Source organism: Nerophis lumbriciformis, linkage group LG21 (genome assembly GCF_033978685.3).
Source record: "Nerophis lumbriciformis linkage group LG21, RoL_Nlum_v2.1, whole genome shotgun sequence".
Classification (NCBI taxonomy): Eukaryota; Metazoa; Chordata; class Actinopteri; order Syngnathiformes; family Syngnathidae; genus Nerophis; species Nerophis lumbriciformis.
Window position 1 is genome coordinate 9,479,905 of NC_084568.2, and position 24,078 is coordinate 9,503,982.

General features: G+C 39.0%; 1 protein-coding gene across 2 annotated transcripts; it reads right to left on the reverse strand.

Annotated features, from left to right (window-relative positions):
• Positions 1 to 3,152: 3,152 nt before the first annotated feature.
• Positions 3,153 to 23,748, reverse strand: LOC133621186 (nucleoporin NUP42-like). Of its 2 annotated transcripts, XM_061983141.1 has the most exons (7): positions 23,621 to 23,748; positions 14,807 to 15,047; positions 14,630 to 14,724; positions 14,488 to 14,543; positions 14,341 to 14,409; positions 8,067 to 8,166; positions 3,154 to 3,755 (listed from the first exon to the last, which is right to left on the reverse strand). In XM_061983141.1, exons 1-7 carry the CDS (start codon positions 23,718 to 23,720, stop codon positions 3,520 to 3,522), a joined length of 897 nt encoding a protein of 298 aa, XP_061839125.1. In that variant the 5' UTR covers positions 23,721 to 23,748; the 3' UTR covers positions 3,154 to 3,519. The 2 variants fall into 2 exon arrangements, with proteins under 2 accessions (XP_061839124.1, XP_061839125.1); XM_061983140.2 differs by lacking the exon at positions 23,621 to 23,748 and having other exon boundaries at positions 3,153 to 3,755; positions 14,807 to 15,591.
• Positions 23,749 to 24,078: the final 330 nt, after the last annotated feature.

Sequence of the window (24,078 nt, forward strand, 5' to 3'; positions counted from 1 at the left end):
CAAAGGAAGACATGAAACTGCTACAGGAAAATACCAAAAAAAGAGAAAAAGCCACCAAAATAGGAGCGCAAGACAAGAACTAAAGCGCTTTACACAGGAAAACAGCAAAAAAGTCAAAATAAGTCAGGGTGTGATGTGACAGCTGGTGACAGTACACCTACTTTGAGACAAGAGCGATATTGATGCATGATGGTTATGGTTTAAAGTCATATCCAACAATTGCGACGACTTTTTACTGTCAACTGAGTTCGTTTTTTCAAAGCAAAAAATGTGCCTTGGCTCAAAAAAGGTTGAAAAACACTGCCCTAGAAGACTATTGTGGGAAAAAAATACTAGAAATATTAGCAGTCGTAGCGTTTTCATGTAACAACTTTGTGAAAGGGACTGTTTTGCGTCTCTGCTAAAGCTAAATGGTTCACTTTTGCGGCTGTCGGAATTGAGCAAACCGATAAAAACATGGACAGTACTGCTACTGTATCTGCACAAAGTTGTGAAAAACAGAGTGCAGACGGAGCGATTGTCTAAAAAGAAAGAATGCAACTATGGCTTGCAAGCCTCAAACAGAATTTGAATGTGAATGTGGATAACATTTCAATTTACTCGGCTCATTTTGTATCTGGTACAGTATGTACGAATACATTCATACCGCTTTTTAAAAACATATAGCTAATAAACAAGGACTATTTTTTATTTAGGCGTGACAAGATGACATTCGCAAATATTCCTTGCTTTCCTCACCTAACCCTAAACTGAGTGTAAACACTAAACTAGGCCTAGTAGAGGCCTACTCAGTGGCCAAGTGGCTAGAGTGTCCACCCGGTAGGTTGAGAGTTCAATACCAAAGACTATAAAAAATGGGAGCCATTACCTCCCTGCTTGGCACTCAGCATCAAGGGTTGGAATTGGGGGTTAAATCACCAAAAATGATTCCCGGGCGCGGCCACTGCTGCTGCTGCTCACTGCTCTCCTCACCTCCCAGGGGGTGATCAAGTTTTCTCTTACCGGGCAGCACATGTAGCCTACCGTATTTTCCGGAGTATAAGTCGCACCTGCCGAAAATGCATATTAAAGAAGGAAAAAAACATATATAAGTCACACTGGAGCCCGGCCAAACTATGAAAAAAACTGCGACTTATAGTCCGAAAAATACGGTACTTTAGTTCAGTTTTGTAGTTACGTTATAGAGCATACTTGCCAACCCTCCCGGATTTTCCGGGAGACTCCCGAAATTCAGCACCTCTCCCGAAAACCTCCCGGGACAAATTTTCTCCCGAAAATCTCCCGAAATTCAGGCGGAGCTGGAGGCCACGCCCCCTCCAACTCCATGCGGACCTGAGTCCGCTTTCCCACAATATAAAGAACGTCTACAGTAAAGCAGTCCGTCTGCCGTAAACAGCAATGTTGTGACACTCTTAAACAGGACAATACTGCCATCTAGTGCATTTGATGAAAGCACTTTTGTGCGTGCCACACAGCAATGCATCATCAGAGAGGGTGTTCAGCATGGTTAGAAACATAGTGACAGAATAGAACAAGGATGGACAATTCAACCCTTAACCCAACAATGAGTAGATGAGTGTTGTGTGTGTGTATATGTGTAAATAAATGAACACTGAAATTCAAGTATTTCTTTTATATTTATATATATATATATATATATATAGCTAGAATTCACTGAAAGTCAATTATCTCTTTTATATATATATATATATATATATATATATATAAATAAATAAATAAATGATAAATGGGTTGTACTTGTATAGCGCTTTTCTACCTTCAAGGTACTCAAAGCGCTTTGACACTACTTCCACATTTACCCATTCACACACACATTCACACACTGATGGCGGGAGCTGCCATGCAAGGCGCTAACCAGCACCCATCAGGAGCAAGGGTGAAGTGTCTTGCTCAGGACACAACGGACATGACGAGGTTGGTACTAGGTGGGAATTGAACCAGGGACCCTCTGGTCGCGCACGGCCACTCTTCCACTGCGCCACTATATATATATATATATATATACATCCATCCATCCATCCATTTACTACCGCTTATTCCCTTCGGGGTCGCGGGGATATATATATATATATATATATATGTGTATATATATATATATATATATGAAATACTTGACTTGGTGAATTCTAGCTGTAAATATACTCCTCCCCTCTTAACCACGCCCCCCGCACCCACCCCCTGAAATTGGAGGTCTCAAGGTTGGCAAGTATGTGATAAGAGTCCTCAAAAATCAAAACATTTAAAAAGCAAGACTTAAGTTTATACATGTTTTAATTACAAGTAAAAACAATTATTGACTTTTAAGACCTTTAGAAATCGTATTTAAGACCTTTTGAGATTTTAGGAGGATTGTGAACATTTTAAGGCCTTAAGATTCAAATTGCTGGATTTAAGACTTTTTAATACCCCGCGGATATACTGGCTTGGCCCCTGCTGTCCACTCTCACTTGTTTTCTCTGTCTAAAACTGAACAATTTTTGGAGTTTTCTTTTCAAAACCCTGTCCGAGGTCTTGCAGCTTTATCTCCCGACATGCCATTCAACGGCCAATTCTGCCTACTCAAGACTGCAAGCAGAAGTTATTGCGTTCTCATCTCTCTTAGCTTGGAGGAGAGAACTTTTTGAATAGAAGTCTTCTTGGCTGAGGGATGTTATGGTCTTCGTCAAAGTTAAAAAAAAATTAAACACACTCTGAGGGGGTCTTGGAACAAATTCGAGTCAAGGTGGCGCCTCTTTATCTCTCGCTTCGATAAGTTGAAGTCACTTCCCGATGACTACCGTATTTTTCGGATTATAAATCGCACGGGCCAAAAATGCATAATAAAGAAGGAAAAAATCATATAAGTCGTACAAGAGTGAGTACAAGTCGCATTTTTTGGAGAAATGTATTTGATAAAATCCAACACCAAGAATAGACATTTGAAAGGCAATTTTAAATAAATAAAGAATAGTGAACAACAGGCTGAATAAGTGTACGTTATATGAGGCATAAATAACCAACTGAGAAGGTGCCTGGTATGTTAACGTAACATATTATGGTAAGAGTCATTCAAATAACTATAACATATAGAACATGCTATACGTTTACCAAACAATCTGTCACTCCTAATCGCTAAATCCCATGAAATCTTCTTCCTCGGTGTCGCTTCCAAATATTATTTGATATTTTACGGTAATGTGTTGATAATTTCACACATAAATCGCTCCAGAGTATAAACTATGAACTAAGAAAAAAAACTGCGACTTATAATCCGAAAAATATGATAAGTAGCAACCAAGCTACTCATTTCAAGATTTGTATACATTGTTAGAATAAAGACTCATGTACTTTTTTTCTCTCACTTTTTATTAACTTTTTTTTTTTGTATGTGAATTTCATTTGTTAAAGGATTGTTTGGGGTGTGAAGGGGGTGGGGCTTGTTGTAAATGTTAAGTGCACAAGTTAAAGTCAGTAAAAACAGTTAAATATGGGGGGGGGAAACAAAAACATAAGCAAACATTAAATGGCAAGCATTGCGGCGGGAGTCTGCTTCAGAGGAACCAGGCCCAAAGTGAACCTCTGTGCTTTGAGCTGGTCCAGCTCCCCCTGGGTCAGCTCGCTCTCAAGGGACAAAAGATCGCCTGAGATTTCGACAGCACCCGGTGGAGATGTTGGGGCCACTGGGGAGCCCAGTCCACTCGCTGGAGAAGCTACACTGAGCTTAGTTGCTTGGGCTGGTGGTTCTCCGTCAAACCCTAAAAAAAAAAAGCAAGATCACATTCTACCGTTAAAAATCCTCTAAAATCAGAGAAATAGAACATCCACAGACGCTGAGCTCACCAAACATCTGACTAAGAGCTACACCTGGGCCTTTTTTTTAGCTCACATCTCATTTCTTATTAGCCAATATTCTTAAAATGAATGCTTTTTTAAATGTATTTATTTAGTGCCTGAATTCACAACAGCTTTCTCAGAAAGTTGCAATGTATTGAGGCAGTTTGAATTGACTTGTGATTTTATGAATTATCAATCTTTTAAGTGTTCCTTGTAACATTAACTTCAAAAAGCCCAACATTTCAACAAAAAATGGATCGCGCCGACTTAAAAGTAGACACTGGATGACAGTAAAAACACTGAGCTTCTTCTTCGCTGTCCACAAATTGCAGTCATTCTGTAGGGGTGTAACGGTACACAAAAATGTCGGTTCGGTACGTACCTCGGTTTAGAGGTCACGGTTCGGTTCATTTTCGGTACAGTAAGAAAACAACAAAATATAAATTTTTGGGTTATTTATTTACCAAATTTGCTAAATCTTCCACCAAAAATATTTTTCTTAGTGCAATATTTGATGTGAAGTAATGGGAACCTTGTATAGGTCAATAATTCATAATAACATTGATTTTGATTCAATATTATGTTTTGAGCAATGACATTTTGGAAAAAAAAAAAACAGCTTTGTTTTATTAGTCAACATTGCAACTTTTTCTAAATTACATTTAACCTTTAAGCTTTTTTATTTCACTTTTGTTGTGTTTTTGTTTATTTTAATAGTATTTTTAGAATGTGCCGTGGGCCTTTAAAACATTAGCTGTGGGCCACAAATGGCCTCCGGGGCACACTTGACACCCCTGCTATAGATAATAAAAAATTAAATGTGATAAATCTATGGATAAAAAGCAGAGCCTGGTGACGCATGTGCGTTTATCATAACTCTCTCTCTCTCTCTCTGTCTCTGCCCCTCCCTCACCAATGCTGCTGCGCGCACAATTTGTTTTGTTTTTAACCCCTTCTTAACCCTGAACGTACATTGAAAATACACGCAACCCTATCTCAAAATGCCGGACATTTGAGGCATTTAAGAATCTCCGCCCTGACAGCTCCGCAAAAGAGGACATGCCCGGTGAAAAGAGGACGTATGGTCAGTCTATCCTAGCCCGTTAGCTGCTAGCATGCCGTGTGTTGTGCCTCGGTGTGCATTGTTTACACAACGTGCGTTACGCTACTTGATATGTCCGTGTGGAAACTCGTTCGGTACACCTCTGAACTGAACCGAAACCCCCGTACCGAAACGGTTCAATACAAATACACGTACCGTTACACCCCTATCATTCTGTGTATGTATCACACTTAAAGTGTTTGTCTAACTTAAACATTTATACATGTTCTGCACTCTAAGAGCCTTTGTTAACTGTTGGTAGCGATCTATATAGTCATTTTAATTGCCTTACTCTGGATACATAAAGGTTATAATACATGAGAACTAGTGGAACTAATTACATTACCCAGAAGGCCTAGCGCAAGCGTTGCCGTTCCTGCTTTATCTACACTAAAATCAAAAAGTTTTGATCTAAGATCAGAGAAAAATCAGATCGCTGAAAATGACGCGGATTGGCCAAAATATACTGGGAGGTTTTGGGCATTGGACAAAGTTGCGAGGCCATGCGTGAATTGGCGCGATCAGTAATTCCTGCAAGGACTGTTTGCTAACATGAAAAAGTAAATATTACACTCATTTCTTGACCTATTTTGGATTGGTTTTAGCATCTTTTATGCAAAGTGACTTTACAACATTAGCAGTGATTATTATTTTGTTTTTACACTTGTATGACACCGAAGGCTCGTAATATTAACATACATTTATTACAAGGTTTTGATTCACATATTACCGTATTTTCCGCACCATAAGCCGCCCTGGGTTATAAGCCGCGCCTTCAATGAACGGCATATTTCAAAACTTTGTCCACCTATAAGCCGCCCCGTGTTGTAAGCCGCATCTAACTGTGCTAAAGGAATGTCAAAAAAACAGTCAAATAGGTCAGTCAAACTTTAATAATATATTAAAAACCAGCGTGATGTGGGCGCGCATGGAGTCGTATATCAACATGGACGGAGCTGCGTGAAAAAAGCCACCCGGCCTCTTCGCGTAAACTTCCCTTAACCACTCGCTCATCTTTTCTTCATCCATCCATCCCTTCGAGTTAGCTTTTATGATGACGCCGGCTGGAAAGGTCTCTTTTGGCAAGGTCTTCCTTTTGAATATCACCATAGGTGGAAGTTTCTGGCCATTAGCATGGCAAGCTAGAACCACAGTGAAGGATGACTTCTCATTCCCTGTGGTGCGAATATTCACCGTACGTGCTCCCGTTGTATCCACAGTGCGGTTCACAGGAATATCAAAAGTCAGTGGAACCTCGTCCATGTTGATAATGTTCTCTGGCCGGATCTTTTTTTCAGCTATCTTGTTTTTACAATATGCACGGAAAGTAGCCAGCTTTTCTTGAAAGTCTTTAGGCAGTTGCTGTGAAATAGTAGTCCGTGTGCGGATGGAGAGATTGCGTCTTTTCATGAACCGGAAACCTGTCGCTTAGTAGGAGCCATTTTGTGGTCTTTACAGATGTAAACACACAAAGGAAATGAAACGTAATATCCGCGCGCTTCTTCTTCTTCTACGGGGGCGGGTGGTTGCTTACAGTAGAAGAAGAAGCGCTTCCTCTTCTATGGGGGCGGGTGCTTACCTTGGCGGTTGCTTGCGTAGAAGAAGAAGCGCTTCCTGTTCTACAGGGAAAAAAGATGGCGGCTGTTTACCGTAGTTGCGAGACCTAAACTTTATGAAAATGAATCTTAATATTAATCCATATATAAAGCGCACCGGGTTATAAGCCGCACTGTCAGCTTTTGAGTAAATTTGTGGTTTTTAGGTGCGGCTAATAGTGCGGAAAATACGGTACTTCCTCTGCAGTTGGAAATCTAATTTAATGCTTTTTACTTCCACTTAAAACAATTTATGTCTTATATCTTACTGCAGATAGTTATTATATATAGTCAAAAGGTTACAAATTGTAAGAATTTGACATTAAATGTGGCCAAATGAAGCACTAAAATAATATTTGATTGATTATGATAATGCCAGTAACCCTTTCAAATGCAACAAACATTTTTCATACTGAATAATTGGAAGGTCAGTAACCTAATTATACTAAATAGTTAAACATAACAATAAAATGGACTCTCAATCTATGTTAGCAAAAATTGCACTTCAATATTGAACATCTTGAAGTGCAGTTTTTCCTCAATTGGAAAAACTAGGTCAGGTGTAGGCCTGGGCCGATAACTAATTTTGCTCAACAATATATTAATCTACAAATTATTGGGGATAAACAATATTATTGACATTATTTTTTGGAGACCAAATTAACCACTGTTGTAATGACAATACATGATAATGCAATTAACGTGTATTTCTCGTGTATTTTAACATTGTAAAGGAAATGTAAACTTTTAAATACCAAGTTAAAAAAAACATAATACAAATAAAATATACTGTCTGTAAGCAAATTTTCCACAACCAAAAAATCACAACCAAAATCAATAATAGGTTCTGTCTCTGTTAAGGAGGTATTGGAGGACCCTCAAATATACACAACCAACAAATAAAGAAAATGGCTAAAGTACTGTATTTTTCGGAGTATAAGTCGCACCTGCCAAAAATGCATAATAAAGAAGGAAAAAAACATATAAGTCGCACTGGAGCCCGGCCAAACTATGAAAAAAACTGCGACTTATAGTCCAAAAAATACGGTAATGTTAACAAAAATGATTGCGGTTAACATTATTATTGTGGTATAATTAAATGTGCTCAAAATTTAATTGTACACTCAAATTTAATTAACCAAGTTGTACTTTTTTAATAACTAAAATAAATAGCCACAGAGCATACTTTCTTGGCAGAGGAAACATCAAATATTTTTTATTTGTGTGTTTAATTATGATTATCTTCTTCCATTTTAAATTGGAAAGGGTGATCAGTAGTTTCACTTTCGGTTTATAAAGTTAATTTTAACTTATCATTCAATTAATTGACTCATTGGCTATTGGCCGATGTCTACAATTATATGAATTTTTTTAATGCCTCTGTACATCATATTTAACTATTTTTAATGCCATTTAAGGCCTTAATTTTCATAAAATCACCGTAATGACTAAATGCTTTTTAATTACCTGTGGAAACCCTGAATAAAGCATTCACAAGCTTTCTGAAACCGAGCCTTAGAAAGAAGATAACTCACCTCTATTACCAACATCAGGGGAAGAGGACCCACATCCAGTAGGTGCTGAGCCAAAGCCACTTGACAAGGCCTGAGGCGCTGGATTTCTAAGTTCTACAAGCTGTGAAAAGATCAAACAATTAGGTACTGCATCAACAATAAATGCATGTTTTAATTAGGGCTGTCTTCAAATAGCTGAAGATTCAAGTCAAAGGAATCTGATTTGACAAATAACCTCGCAGTTGAATCATCTGATATAAAATCGAGCTAAAACCTGCGGTTGTGTTGGGAGGATATAATGATTGTGTTCATCATAATGTCTTTTTTAAATATTAGAACAGTATTCTAGAGTGCAGACAAATAATGTTTAGAAGGTAAGAGATAATCCTAGTCTTGGCTGTCATTTGAATCTTGGTGTAATGTCACATTTCTAAAATCAGCTGGCCGTCTTTCGGCCACCCACATCTCTTATTATTTTAAATCTCGCCCTGCAGTTGTAACTATCCTCTATTTAGTCAAGTTTGATGTCTCCTAAGTGCCGCGTCAAAGCCGAGGACCTCACAAACTGCAGTGAGGTGGGAAAAGTCGCGAATTAGATCTTTGTTTTGTTCCCTTTAATGTAATACTTTCACAAGTACCTTAAAAGCAGCACTACCGTATTTTTCGGAGTATAAGTCACACCAGAATATAAGTAGCACCTGCATAATAAAGAAGGAAAAAAACATATATAAGTTGCACTGGAGCTTGGCCAAACTATGAAAAAAACTGCGACTTATAGTCCGAAAAATACGGTAAGTTACTTTTCAACCTTCATAAAATTGTTTCATAACTTTTGGGATGATACATCGACCTAAAACTAGTTGAATGACACCTCTGTATCGCTATTACTGGCACTTAGCCACATTGAGGAAGGTGGCAGGAACCCTACCACACCTAAAACTACAAATGTGCTGACTTGCTTTACGCCACACGTCACTTTCCCTTTCCCCATTCGGTAAAAAGACAGAAGTCGATGCCGCCAGAAAACAAAAAGAAGAAGAAGAAGAAGAACCCCTACTTGCAATTACTGCTGTTATGACCGAAGCTCCAATGCAACCAAAGAAACAAAAAGTTTTGTCTTGAGGAGACAAAAACAGAGCTAACAGTCAGGATCAACATTGCCCCGGCTTTCACTCGCTGGCGTGAGCTCAAGACGAGGGATTTCAGACCAATGTTGCCTTGGCTGTGATCCTGCTGCACTGGTAAGTGACTTTCCATGCTCAAATCAAAATGATAATGCTGATGTTAGCTATCGGAAATTTGCTTGGGAGCAATTAATATTCGAAAAACCTTTCCCGACGGTCTTTCTTTGCTTCGGACCGGCGTCCGCCCCCATACATTCTGGCAGTAGCGACATGTTTGTAGTGCATTTAAAGATATTTTTTTGTTAGGGTCTCCTTTTTAACATCAGCATAGCCATTAGAGATGTAATATTTGTGGCAATATTACAGCAGACATAATATCAGTACGACGCTATATGCCAGGCCTCGTCAATTATTTTGCCTCGGGGGGGCCAAATTTAGAGAAAAAAATGTGTCTGGGGGCTGGTATATCTATTTTTAGGAACACTAAACAATAATGTCTTATTGAAAGCTAAAAACGTGATGACAGGCCGCCTTAAAAAACAGAATGGAATTTTACGTTTTTTTTACCGAATGAGACACCCAGAATGTACATGAAAATAAAGAATGTGGGATTTACGATATTAACTATGAACGATAAAACATTGAATATTGACTGTAGCTGCTGACAGAAGCACATTGTATATATGTTATATAATTTCACTGTTGGTTAGAATAAATAAATAAATACAATGTATTTAAGTTCATATTTACATATAATGTGATTAAAAATGTATTTCCTTTGGTTAATTCATGCAAGTATATGTTAACTTTGTTACAAAACCCATGTAAATTGGAGGGGAATATATTTTTTGTTCCGGTTTGGTCACATTGTTGGGGGGACAATTAATTTGTGACGGAATAAGGGAAGCAGCGTGAGACAGCAAGCATTTGATGGAAGACGTTAATGGAGTGTCTGCTTGAAAAGAAACGTTATTCCCTCTGAGTTTGTGAGGCCAATGAGGTATGATTTTTTTTTATAATGTATGTGAAATCAATGTGTTTTCTTTTATTTGATGTCAGACTACCGTATTTTTCGGATTATAAATTGCTCCAGAGTATAAATTGCTCCAGAGTATAAATCGCACCGACCAAAAATGCACAATAAAGAAAGAAAAAAAACATAAGTCGCATTTTGGGGGGAAATTTATTTGATAAAAGCCAACACCAAGAATAGACATTTGAAAGGCAATTTAAAATAAATAAAGAATAGTGAACAACAGGCTGAATAAGTGTACGTTATATGAGGCATAAATAACCAACTGGGAACGTGCCTGGTATGTTAACGTAACATATTATGGTAAGAGTCATTCAAATAACTATAACATATAGAACATGCTATACGTTTACCAAACAATCTGTCACTCCTAATCGCTAAATCCCATGAAATCTTATACGTCTAGTCTCTTACGTGAATGATATTATTTGATATTTTACGGTAATGTGTTAATCATTTCACACATAAGTCGCTCCAGAGTATAAATAGCACTCCCGGCCAAACTATGAAAAAAAACTGCGATTTATAATCCGAAAAATACGGTAATTGTAATTATTTATTAGTTCTGACGGCATTATTTTGGCATCGTTGTTAACGAGAAGAAGGCGTGGCTGAAAAAAATGTCTGTGTGAGAAAAACGAACAACTTGAGCCTTGATTAAGACCTCGGAGGGAGTAACATTGACAACATATGAACGTCACACCCCCTCTCGATCGACATATTTTACAATCAAGCGAAACGCAACAAAAATGCAACAAACACAGCGAAGTATTAACGCGAAGGGTAAAATAACTAAACACCTACAATCTGATATATCTGATGTATCACTAAGCTTTAGAACTTTGTTGTAAAAATCTCCTTCCGCGTCTGTCCCTGACACCCACATTTCAGGCTGGCCGCTCCGGAAACACTCTGTGGAAACGCTCGTCTGAGCAGCTGTGACTGACATTACCATAATAACCAGTATACAATGCAAAAGGTTCGCAGCTGAGTGTGAAGCGACTGGGATGAGAATCAGCACCTCCAAGTCCGAGTCCATGGTTCTTGCCCGGAAAAGGGTGGAGTGCCATCTCCGGGTTGGGGAGGAGATCTTGCCCCAAGTGGAGTTCAAGTACCTCGGAGTCTTGTTCACGAGTGAGGGAAGAGTGGATCGTGAGATCGACAGGCGGATCGGTGCGGCGTCTTCAGTAATGCGGACGCTGTATCGATCCGTTGTGGTGAAGAAGGAGCTGAGCCGGAAGGCAAAGCTCTCAATTTACCGGTCGATCTACGTTCCCATCCTCACCTATGGTCATGAGCTTTGGGTTATGACCGAAAGGACAAGATCACGGGTACAAGCGGCCGAAATGAGTTTCCTCCGCCGGGTGGCGGGGCTCTCCCTTAGAGATAGGGTGAGAAGCTCTGTCATCCGGGGGGAGCTTAAAGTAAAGCCGCTGCTCCTCCACATCGAGAGGAGCCAGATGAGGTGGTTCAGGCATCTGGTCAGGATGCCACCCGAACGCCTCCCTAGGGAGGTGTTTAGGGCACGTCCGACCGGTAGGAGGCCGCGGGGAAGACCCAGGACACGTTGGGAAGACTATGTCTCCCGGCTGGCCTGGGAACGCCTCGGGATCCCACAGGAAGAGCTGGACGAAGTGGCTGGGGAGAGGGAAGTCTGGGCTTCCCTGCTTAGGCTGCTGCCCCCGCGACCCGACCTCGAATAAGCGGAAGAAGATGGATGGATGGATGGACAATGCAAAAGCGCAGATTCCGACCATTGAAATACTTTGTATAGTTCAAGACATTAGGTCATTTGAAAAAAATCACTGCACATCATAATTTCCATCTTAAAGATTTTTAAAAAATTATTTGGGAATGTCCGGCGGGCCAGATTGAAAAGCTCAACGGGCCTTCATTTGACCAGGTCTGCTATATGCGCTAGTCCTCGTGAAAAATGTGGTCTTCTTCTGGCAAAACAATACCGCTTTGGTTCACCGGCGTCGCCAAAATCAACCAAAACTCAAAGTTCTTAAGTGGGGCTTTAATTAACTTTGGAAAATTTACATATACGTGTTAAAGCACGTATACCGTATTTTTCGGACTATAAATCGCAGTTTCTTTCATAGTTTGGCCGGGGGTGCGACTTATACTCAAGAGCGACTTATGTGTGAAATTATTAATACATTACCGTAAAATATCAAATAATATTATTTAGCTCATTCACGTAAGAGACTAGACGTATAAGATTTCATGGGATTTAGCGATTAGGAGTGACAGATTGTTTGGTAAACGTATAGCATGTTCTATATGTTATAGTTATTTGAATGACTCTTACCATAATATGTTACGTTAACATACCAGGCACCTTCTCAGTTGGTTATTTATGCCTCATATAACGTACACTTATTCAGCCTGTTGTTCACTATTCTGTATTTGTTTTAAATTACCTTTCAAATGTCTATTCTTGGTGTTGGCTTTTATCAAATAAATTTCCCCAAAAAGTGCGACTTATATATGTTTTTTTTCCTTCTTTATTAAGCATTTTCGGCCGGTGTGACTTATACTCTAGAGCGACTTATACTCTGAAAAATTCGGTATGTGACGTTAGTCACACCTAGTGACCAGTCAATATACACAAAAAAAAACATTAAAAAAAAAAACGCCTAACCGTTGACAATGGGCAAACTCTGACAAAATCAGATTGGACTACCGTATTTTCCGCACTATTAGCCGCACCTAAAAACCACAAATTTACTCAAAAGCTGACTGTGCGGCTTATAACCCGGTGCGCTTTATATATGGATTAATATTAAGATTCATTTTCATAAAGTTTAGGTCTCGCAACTACGGTAAACAGCCGCCATCTTTTTTCCCCGTAGAAGAGGAAGTGCTTCTTCTTCTACGGTAAGCAACCGCCAAGGTAAGCACCCGCCCCCATAGAAGAAGAAGCGCTTCTTCTTCTACTGTAAGCAACCACCCGTCCCCGTAGAAGAAGAAGAAGAAGCGCGCGGGTATTACGTTTCATTTCCTTTGTGTGTTTACATCTGTAAAGACCACAAAATGGCTCCTACTAAGCGACACACTGTGGTTCTAGCTTGCCATGCTAATGGCCAGAAACTTCCACCCATGGTGATATTCAAAAGGAAGACCTTGCCAAAAGAGAACTTTCCAGCCGGCGTCATCATAAAAGCTAACTCGAAGGGATGGATGGATGAAGAAAAGATGAGCGAGTGGTTAAGGGAAGTTTACGCGAAGAGGCCGGGTGGCTTTTTTCACGCAGCTCCGTCCATGTTGATATACGACTCCATGCGCGCCCACATCACAGATGGTGTCAAAAAACAAGTGAAGCATACAAATACAACACTCGCCGTCATTCCGGGTGGATTAACCAAAGAACTCCAACCGCTCGATATTGGTGTCAACAAGGCATTTAAAGCATGACTGCGAACGGCGTGGGAACAATGGATGACCGAAGGCGAACACACATTCACTAAGACAGGGAGACAGCTCCGGACGACATACGCCAACATCTGCCAGTGGATCGTAAATGCCTGGGCGGATATTTCGGTCTCAACTGTGGTCCGAGCTTTCCGGAAGGCAGGATTCACGGAACTGCTGGGAAAACAACAGCGACACTGACTCTGATGACTTCGACGAGACGGAGCCGGCAATTTTGGATCCCGTATTCGCCCAACTTTTTAATTCGGACACCGTAGGAGAAGAATTCGAGGGATTTATGAATGAAGAATAACTTCAGAAAGTGAGTGTTATGTTTATTTTGTGTGTTGTGACATTAACGTTCGAGCAACATTAAGTTATTGCTATTGCTCTGCACTATTTTGAATTTTACTATGTTTGTGATTGCACATTACCGTACATTTTGGGAGTGAACAGAGTTGTTAGAACGCTGGTTTTTAATATATTATTAAAGTTTAACTGACCTATCTGACTGTTTTTTTGACATTCCCTGTAGCGCAGTTAGATACGGCTTATAACACGGGGCGGCTTATAGGTGGACAAAGTTTTGAAATATGCCGTTCATTGAAGGCGCGGCTTATAACACGGGGCGGCTTATGGTGCGGAAAATACGGTATAAAAACCTTGAGTGGAAGACAGCCCTAGGATTAACACTCAACATGAGTGACAGTGTGTGCCTCACCAAAGCTGCACAAGTTGATGGGTTCATCCGGTCTCCCCACTGAATGAGCAACCAGGTGATGCTGTCGAGCTAAAGAAGTAGACCAGGACCAAGCATTAGACACTTTTCACACCAATTCAAGATTCCAACATTCAACGCGACACTTACATAACTCTTGGTGGCGTAATATTCAGACCTCTGCTCTTCTGGAGATATGTCCAACCCTAAGGTGGTGGTGGTGGGAAAGAGAAAGAGGGACATCATGTTGGTGTAAAACTAAAAAACATGTGTGTTTGTGTTTGATACCTACCAAAAAACGGTGCCTTGGAGCCGCTGGAACATGAGAAGCCTGACTGGCCTGAGCTCTCCCAAACCATCATGTCACTCTGAGTCTGAATGATCTCCCTGAGCAGGACGACATCAAAAGACAATTTGTGATTTTACGTCACTGTTGCGTTATTTATGGATAGGGAAATTGACAACTCACAGTTTTTGCTTTTCATCCTCTTCACCCGGTGCTGGTCTTCTTTCTCTTCCTTTTTCTCCTTCTCCTCCTCTTTGACCCTGCTCATGGTCCCTGCGGTTGTTGTTTTGAGAAGACACGCTAATTTCGGCGCTCTTCAAGCGGTGTCCTCTCCCGCCACACTGATTACTCACGCGGGAGGACCCTTGCTGGCTGAATCCTCCTTTTTGCTGAGAGGGATTCACAGAAACCTTGTTTCTATGCCCTGAAACACACACACAGGAGTGACATTGGAGCATTTGATCAAAACAGTCGAGGTTCTGTCGGAGGACTTGTTCACACTGCAGGTCAATTCCAATTTTTTGGGCCATATGCTACCTGCATCGCATTTTTTCCATGTCCGTGTGAACAGTGCAATTCCTATTTTTTCATATCCAACCCAAGCCTCTTTCACGCACTTTCTACTTCTGTCAACAAACGACTGTTGTAATCAGGGCAGAGTTTGTAATAGAAGATAAAAGTCACTACCGGATTTTTCGAAGTGTAAGTCGCTCCGGCCGAAAATGCATAATAAAGAAGGAAAAAAACATAAGTTGCATTTTTGGGGGAAATTTATTTGATAAAAGCCAACACCAAGAATAGACATTTGAAAGGCAATAAAATAAAGAATAGTGAACAACAGGCTGAATAAGTGTACGTTATATGAGGCATAAATAACCAACTGAGAAGGTGCCTGGTATGTTAACGTAACATATTATGGTAAGAGTCATTCAAATAACTATAACATATAGAACATGCTATACGTTTACCAAACAATCTGTCACTCCTAATCGCTAAATCCCACGAAATCTTATACGTCTAGTCTCTTACGTGAATGAGCTAAATAATATTATTTGATATTTTACGCTAATGTATTAATAATTTCACACATAAGTCGCTCCCCCGGCCAAACTATCAAAAAAACTGCGACTTATAGTCCGAAAAAATACGGTACTTTTGGACAAATGACAGATTTGAGGATTCAAAACCATATATTTTTGAAGCTGAATATACAGAGGATTAACGGCTGGTCATCAAAAGTGAGCGAGCACAAAGAGAAGGTAAAAAGTTGTAGCAGACGGAAGCCAAGATAGTCAGGACTGGCGTGACTGGCATGCAATATTATCGATGGAAAGGCCTCTATATCTGGCGAGGAGGACACTGCTAAAACAAAACTGCATCACAACGACAGACAAACGGTTTGCATTAAGAAACTTTGTAGTAGGGTTGTATGGTATACCGGTATTAGTATAGTACCGCGATACTAATTAATCATATACCGCCTCTAAAAAGTACCGGTTCACCACCCCCTCATCGTCATCACGTCGTGTCATTGCTGGTTTTACAAGCATGGGAGCATGTTCGGCAGCGCACAATCACTGAGTACTTACAAGCAGACACAGTGTGTAGACAGAAAAGGTAGAACGGACGCATTTTGGCTTAAAAACTAAAGATAAAGGTGAAGTTATAACACTGAAACGCCCTCAGGAAGAGGTGCTTTAAGACATGGCTAGCTAGATAGCAGCTAAAGTCCAGCCCCTGTCTGCAGTGTTTTAGCTACTTCTAAATCACTAATCCTCGTCTCCATGGCGACAAAGTAAGTTTCTTACAAGTATCATCCCTGCAGGACGAGGAATAGCTAAACATGCTTCACTACACACCGTAGCTCACCGGCGTCACAATGTAAACAAACGCCATTGGTGGATCTACACCTGACATCCACTGTAATGATACCAAGTACAAGAGCGTATCTAGTCGATACTACTATGATTACGTCTATTTCTTTGGCACCACAACATCATCTTTCGGTTTTTTTAAAAATTCATATTATGTTTATAAAGTCAGGAAATACGTCCCTGGACACATGAGGACTTTGAATATGACCAATGTATGATCCTGTAACTACTTGGTACCGGATTGATACCCAAATGTGTGGTATCATCCAAAACTAATGTAAAGTATCCAAACAACAGAAGAATAAGTGATTATTACATTTTAACAGAAGTGTAGACAGAACATGTTAAAAGAGAAAGTATGCAGATATTAACAGTAAATGAACAAGTACCGCATTTTTCGGAGTATAAGTCGCACCGGAGTATAAGTCGCACCTGCCGAAAATGCATAAAGAAGGAAAAAAACATATATAAATCGCACTGGAGCCCGGCCAAACTATGAAAAAAAAACTGCGACTTATAGTCCGAAAAATACGGTAGATTAATAATTTATTTTCTACCACTTGTCCTTAATAACGTTGACAAAATAATAGGTAGATAAATGACACAATATGTTACTGCATATGTCAGCAGCTAAATTAGGAGCCTTTGTTTGTTTACTTACTAATAAAAGACAAGTTGTCTAGTATGTCCATCCATCCATCCATTTTCTACCGCTTATTCCCTTTGGGGTATGTTCACTATTTTATTCAAGGACAAACTTGCAATAACAAACATATGTTTAATGTACTATAAGATTTTTTGTTAAAATAAAGCCAATAATGCCATTTTTTGTGGTCCCCTTTATTTAGAAAGTATCGAAATAATTTTAGTACCGGTACCAAAATATTGGTATCGGGACAACACTACCCGGCAGTGGTAAAAACTTTTTTCCATCTACCCAATATTAAGTGGAAAAAATAGTCCCTGGCCGACTAGACGAAACGAACAACCGTCCATCGGGTAAGTCACTACCATATTGATCGTGATACACGCAACGAGTCAAGCTTGTTATTAAAACTACATACACTATTGAGTTAGCTGTAAACAAAAAAATAATTAAATATGGGCAGATACTTAACAAGTACTGTAATGTGATTGTTTGTGATTTTCAGTCTGTAGATTGGTGTCCTATCGCATCGTGTAGTGCACTACAAACTCAAAAGCAATTCAGCTGCTGACGCAGAAGCTAGCTTATCAATGTTTACTTACTGTATATAGCCCTAAATCACGAGTGTCTCAAAGGGCTGCACAAGCCACAACGACATCTTTGCTCAGATCCCAGCTTACCTCTGGCTAATGTCATACCACTGTGAGTGTCTCTCTCTTATGAATGGCGATGTGTTCCTACGATAGAAAAATAGTTCCTTAGTTTTCGCTCTTACAACAACAATGGCTCTACAGCTTGGTTATTATACAGCAGGGGTGTCAAACTCGTTTTCATTGAGGGCCACATCGCAGTTATGACTGCCATCACAGGGCCGATTTTAACAGTGAATAATTTATGGATATTGTTGCGTTTGGACCAGTTGTTCCTCCCAGGGAATTCAAGCGGCTGGTCGCTCCCAAGCTCTTTATGACAGTACAGCTGAGTAGAAGAACCACCAGAGACAGAATAGGTATTTTGTAATTTTATCTCCAAAGCTTTGGAAATATAATGAGACCAGTCCAGCATAGAACATTCAATCGCGCAGCTAAGATGGTCTGATCTAAAATATGGAAACCTTCTCTTCTATAAAGTGTCTCTCCCTCCCACCCTCGTTGTCTTGTCTCTCTTTCCAGCCCAAACACATGCCCATTGTCCTCCTCAGCTGGACACAGGAACAGATAAGGAAAAGGAGTATCTCTCCTCCTTACATTCCAAAGTCAAGGTTAGCACACAGTACTTGCAGACAACCAAAATTAGACCACAATTAGAAGAACACTAGCTATTTTGTAATATGATTATGAAAATAAAGAAGTAACACTTAAATACGAATATATGTAAATATCTGCCTCCGACAATTTGCTTATGCATTTTATTATTTAAAAATATTTATTACGTACACTGTAAAAAAAAAAATCTGTATATTTCACAGTAAAATTCACTACACATTTTTTAAACATTACATTACAGTAGATGGGGGAAAAAAAGTACCCACTGTTTATTTACCATTTTAAAATGGTACCACAGTTATTTTACGGCAAAATACTGGCAGCTTAGTTTTAGTAAAAATTAAGGTAGTTTGTTCAACATATATAAATATAAATAGAAAAACAGTGGATATTTTTTTTAAAGTTCTGGCAACTGGGCTGCCAGTATTTTGTGGTGCCATTTTGTTTACAGTAACTACCGTAGATTTTACAGTAAAATGTTATCGTAAAAACGGTGGTAGACTTTTTTGCAATTTACAATTTTCAATTGAATATGCTGTAAAAAAAAACATATTAACGGAATATCTGTTGTCTTTTTTAAAGTGTACAATTTATTGGATACCTTGCTTTGAAACCATAAGTCAAGCAGATGTTGAAGTATTTATTTTTATTTTAACAAATAAAAATGTGGGGAAGCTACGGTAACATATTATTTGTTGCAATATTGCATAATAATAACATTAAATAGGTAGGCAATTTCATGCAGTGCATACATATATTTTCTTGTCAAAATAGAAACAAGCCGATTATTACAAATAAGAATGAAAAACAAAACATGTGTTCTTGTCCCTCATAAGGATTGTGAACAATAGGCAAAATTCCCCCCTTTAACCTCACCAGACAGAGTGTTAACACACATGGCCTGCGTTGGTCATGCGGGACTTTGTTGCTCCTTTCAAAATAAGACATCCTGTGAGCCAAATGCCCTGCTAACACTTTGCTAGGAAGAAAAAACAACAACTGGATTCATATGTGTATACCTCACCAGCAACCCCGAAACGCCGCCAGCCTTCATGCCTCGTAAGTCCATGAAAACGCTTTCACCGGCAAAGAAGCTGCCGGAAGAAAAGCTGCTGGCCGTTCTCATCTGCGCGTCTGAAAAGTGCAAAAAGCTCGTCAGGCCAAAGAGATTTGCAATTTCCTCATGGAAATAAAATGATGGCACTGGACAGAGCTTGCATTGCTGGACCTCTCGCAAGCAGACCTCCTGGACGCACTTTTTTTTTCCACCGCCGCTATTTTAAGATGTATATTTGCAAGCGAAATACAGCGTGATCGCCACACTCTTGCACACACCGATGGATGAAAATCAGGACATAAGCTTCATTACTAATGTATGGGTGTGATGTTAGCGAGGGCTGCACCATTAATCGACATCCAGGTTTTAATTAGTGATATGATCCAATCAACATGGATGAACGAGCGAGAATGCCGTGATCACGTGACAGCAACAAAAAGACAACGTCCGACCTCGTTTATCTAAATGGGAAAAAAAGCACTATACAATGTTCATGATTGTTTACTTCTTTCGGATAAAGATTTTTACCTTCCAAATACAATACAATGATAAACAATTCTAATCAAATGAGAAATAAGTTCACATCCTTTTAAATAGTTGCTTGCATTATTATTTTATATATACTTATTATTTGATACATCTGTATAGTTTTTATTGGTTACTTTTTCAATTTTAGAGCATGGTGTCGACAAAAGGTCCGAGTCGGTCTGCATAAAGCCAAATAAAAGTAAATTATTGCATATTGCTCTAACGTGTGGCACCTTGAGACAAGAATATGTTGATTGACGATTTAAAAGTAACTTGTCTTTCTTCAGTTGTTATGTTTGTAGTTTTATGCATTTTAAATGTATAAAATATAAAAATCGCAATTAGGTTTTTTCCCTGAAAATCGTGCAGCCCTAAAAGTAACGCTAACTTAGTGATGTCATATTTAGTTAGGACAAATCCACAGGTACAGTTTGTCATGTCCACCTTTATTTGAGTCTTTCTTAGTCCGGGAGTGCATAAACTACAGTTAAACTACATTGAAAAAATAATAGATACAAATGTTATCGGTTATCAGTACTGGCCTTGAAAAGCAGGATGTTATCAATATCAGTTTGAAAGAATGACTTTGTATTCTAAGCGTTTATATATAAAAACATGACATGATCATCTAGTCTTTCTGATGCATCCAGAAGATATTTTAATGTTATGTCTCCTAGATTACGTCTTTCAGTGCCTATATATATCTAAGTTTATTTGTTGTCATTAAATTAATTGTCAGTGGTAAATATGTATTTTTGAAGCTAAAGAATATATTCAAATACTTTGGAACAGAGGTGTCCAAAGTGTGGCCTGCAGCTAATTGTTTTTACGCCCCAGGACACATTTAAAACATATTTTAAAGAACAAAACACCCGGAATAAAAGAGAAAACAGGTGTAATGTAACGAGAAATGGTTGCAATAGTGACATTAATAACACAAATCTGCCATGCAGGCTGTTTTATACTTTAAAACTGCCATTGCTCATAAAATATTAATGAATCAAAATCAATGTTGTAAATTATTGACCTATTCAAGGCTTCCATTACTTTGCATCCAATATTCCACTTTTATGGGAAAAATATTGCATATTTTGTGTGTTTGCCATATAACTAAAACAAGGTTTTCTTTGACAAAATGGCACACAATATAAAAAAATTAACTTGTATAAGTTGATCTCGTTATTTAGGCGTTGTAAAGTAAAATATATATACATATTTGACCTAACACTTTTATGAGTGAGGCCCTTTTGAATACACTCAAAAACTATATTGAACCAACAGCAATGTTATTAATTATTCGGCCATATAAGGCTGTAATTACTTCAAATATTCCTCTTTTAACCTTTTTTGGGGGAAATGTTACGGTTTTATAACCTATATTCAGGCAATTACTAATGTACGATGCAAAACGTATCTTAATCTTTTAAAAGAGTAATTGTCGATTATTTGAGATCAGTTGATACATTTGCGAACTGTCGTAAAAAGTTAAACTGCCGTCGAGTATGAAAACGGAAGTTGCTGACTTTTGGCGCATGCGTAAACAGATTAGTCCTCTTTTAACCTTTTTGGGGGGGAAATGTTACGGTTTTCTACCCCATATTTAGGCAATTACTAATGTACGACGCAGAACGTATCTTAATCTTTAAAGAGTAGTTGTCAATTATTTTGAGATCGGCTGATACATTTGCGAACTGTCGTAAAAAGTTAAACTGCCGTCGAGTATGAAAACGGAAGTTGCCGACTTTTGGCGCATGCGTAAACAGATCAGTCCTCTTTTAACCTTTTTGGGGGGGAATTTGTGAAGGTTTTCTACACAATATTTAGGCAATTACTAATGTACGATTCAGAACTTATCTTAATCTTCCGTAAAAAGTTAAATTGCCGTCGAGTATGAAAACGGAAGTTGCCGACTTTTGGCGCATGCGTAAACAGATCAGTCTGGTTTCACCCCCGACAGGCCAATCAGCTGTCTTATAATTAAACAGCAACTTCCGGTTCCGGGATTTGAAAAAGACAACGGTTTTTTAGTCCGTTATTTTTTTTTTTTGCCATATGAACTATGACATACAAATCAAACCGTCTTTGGATCGAGTTATTACTTCTCGGCACGAAAAAAATAATGTTATGTTCGATTGGGGGGAACTGTTACGGTTTTCTACCCAATATTTAGGCAATTACTAATGTACGACGCAGAACGTATCTTAATCTTTAAAAAGAGTAGTTGTCAATTATTTTGAGATCGGCTGATACATTTGCGAACTGTCGTAAAAAGTTTAACTGCCGTCGAGTATGAAAACGGAAGTTGCTGACTTTTGGCGCATGCGTAAACAGATCAGTCCTCTTTTAACCTTTTTGGGGGGGAAATGTTACGGTTTTCTACCCAATATTTAGGCAATTACTAATGTACGACGCAGAACTTATCTTAATCTTTAAAAAGAGTAGTTGTCGATTATTTCGAGATCAGTTGATACATTTGCGAACTGTCGTAAAAAGTTAAATTGCCGTCGAGTATGAAAACGGAAGTTGCCGACTTTTGGCGCATGCGTAAACAGATCAGTCCTCTTTTAACCTTTTTGGGGGGGAATTTGTGAAGGTTTTCTACCCAATATTTAGGTAATTACTAATGTACGATTCAGAACTTATCTTAATCTTCCGTAAAAAGTTAAATTGCCGTCGAGTATGAAAACGGAAGTTGCCGACTTTTGGCGCATGCGTAAACAGATCAGTCTGGTTTCACCCCTGACAGGCCAATCAGCTGTCTTATAATTAAACAGCAACTTCCGGTTCCGGGATTTGAAAAAGACAACGGTTTTTTAGTCCGTTATTTTTATTTTTTGCCATATGAACTATGACATACAAATCAAACCGTCTTTGGATCGAGTTATTACTTCTCGATACGAAAAAAATAATGTTATGTTCGATTGGGGGGGAACTGTTACGGTTTTCTACCCAATATTTAGGCAATTACTAATGTACGACGCAGAACTTATCTTAATCTTTAAAAAGAGTAGTTGTCAATTATTTTGAGATCGGCTGATACATTTGCGAACTGTCGTAAAAAGTTAAACTGCCGTCGAGTATGAAAACGGAAGTTGCTGACTTTTGGCGCATGCGTAAACAGATCAGTCCTCTTTTAATCTTTTTGGGGGGGAAATGTTACGGTATTCTACCCAATATTTAGGCAATTACTAATGTACGACGCAGAACTTATCTTAATCTTTAAAAAGAGTAGTTGTCGATTATTTCGAGATCAGTTGATACATTTGCGAACTGTCGTAAAAAGTTAAATTGCCGTCGAGTATGAAAACGGAAGTTGCCGACTTTTGGCGCATGCGTAAACAGATCAGTCTGGTTTCACCCCCGACAGGCCAATCAGCTGTCTTATAATTAAACAGCAACTTCCGGTTCCGGGATTTGAAAAAGACAACCGTTTTTTTAGTCCGTTATTTTTATTTTTTGCCATATGAACTATGACATACAAATCAAACCGTCTTTGGATCGAGTTATTACTTCTCGACACAAAAAAAATAATGTTATGTTCAATAGAATATCAATTACCAAACTATTCGCCGACCCTAAAAGCGCTCCAACTGTTTGTTTTGCAATAAAACGTCAAATATCGCTTACCTGCATCTCCTCTACAGCCTCTTCCTCCTCGAGGGTGTTCGTTGCGGCAGTCCTGTCCGAACTGACAACGTCCCTGCATATAAAATTTACAGACGGCCATTATGTGTGTCCTGCTCCTCTTGTCGCTTCTCCTTGCACTGGCAGTACCTGAAGACACTATCGGACGACGCATGCGCAAAAAATGACGTCACTTCCTTCACAATTATGTGACGTCACTGCTGAGATTCTCCTTACATTGGCTGCCATGTTCCCCAACAGAAAATAAGTCGATGACCTGGCATCCATCCATCCATCCATTTGGCGGGGGGTGCTGGAGCCTATTTCAGCTGCACATTTCGATTATTATTTTCTCAACTTTCTGTTAAAGCTACACTTCCTTGTCTGAGTGTAAAAGCAGTGATGCTTCACTTTTGGGACCTTTATTAACGCGCGTACGTTTACTGCAAAAGGGTCTATTA

Coding starts and splice junctions, on each gene's coding strand:
- LOC133621186 (XM_061983140.2), bottom strand. CDS start 15,153: ATGGCCCAAAAAATTGGAATTGACCTGCAGTGTGAACAAGTCCTCCGA. Junction 14,725..14,806: donor GAGGATGAAAAGCAAAAACT/GTGAGTTGTCAA, acceptor CGTCCTGCTCAG/GGAGATCATTCAGACTCAGA. Junction 3,756..8,066: donor CCCTGATGTTGGTAATAGAG/GTGAGTTATCTT, acceptor TTTTTTTTTTAG/GGTTTGACGGAGAACCACCA.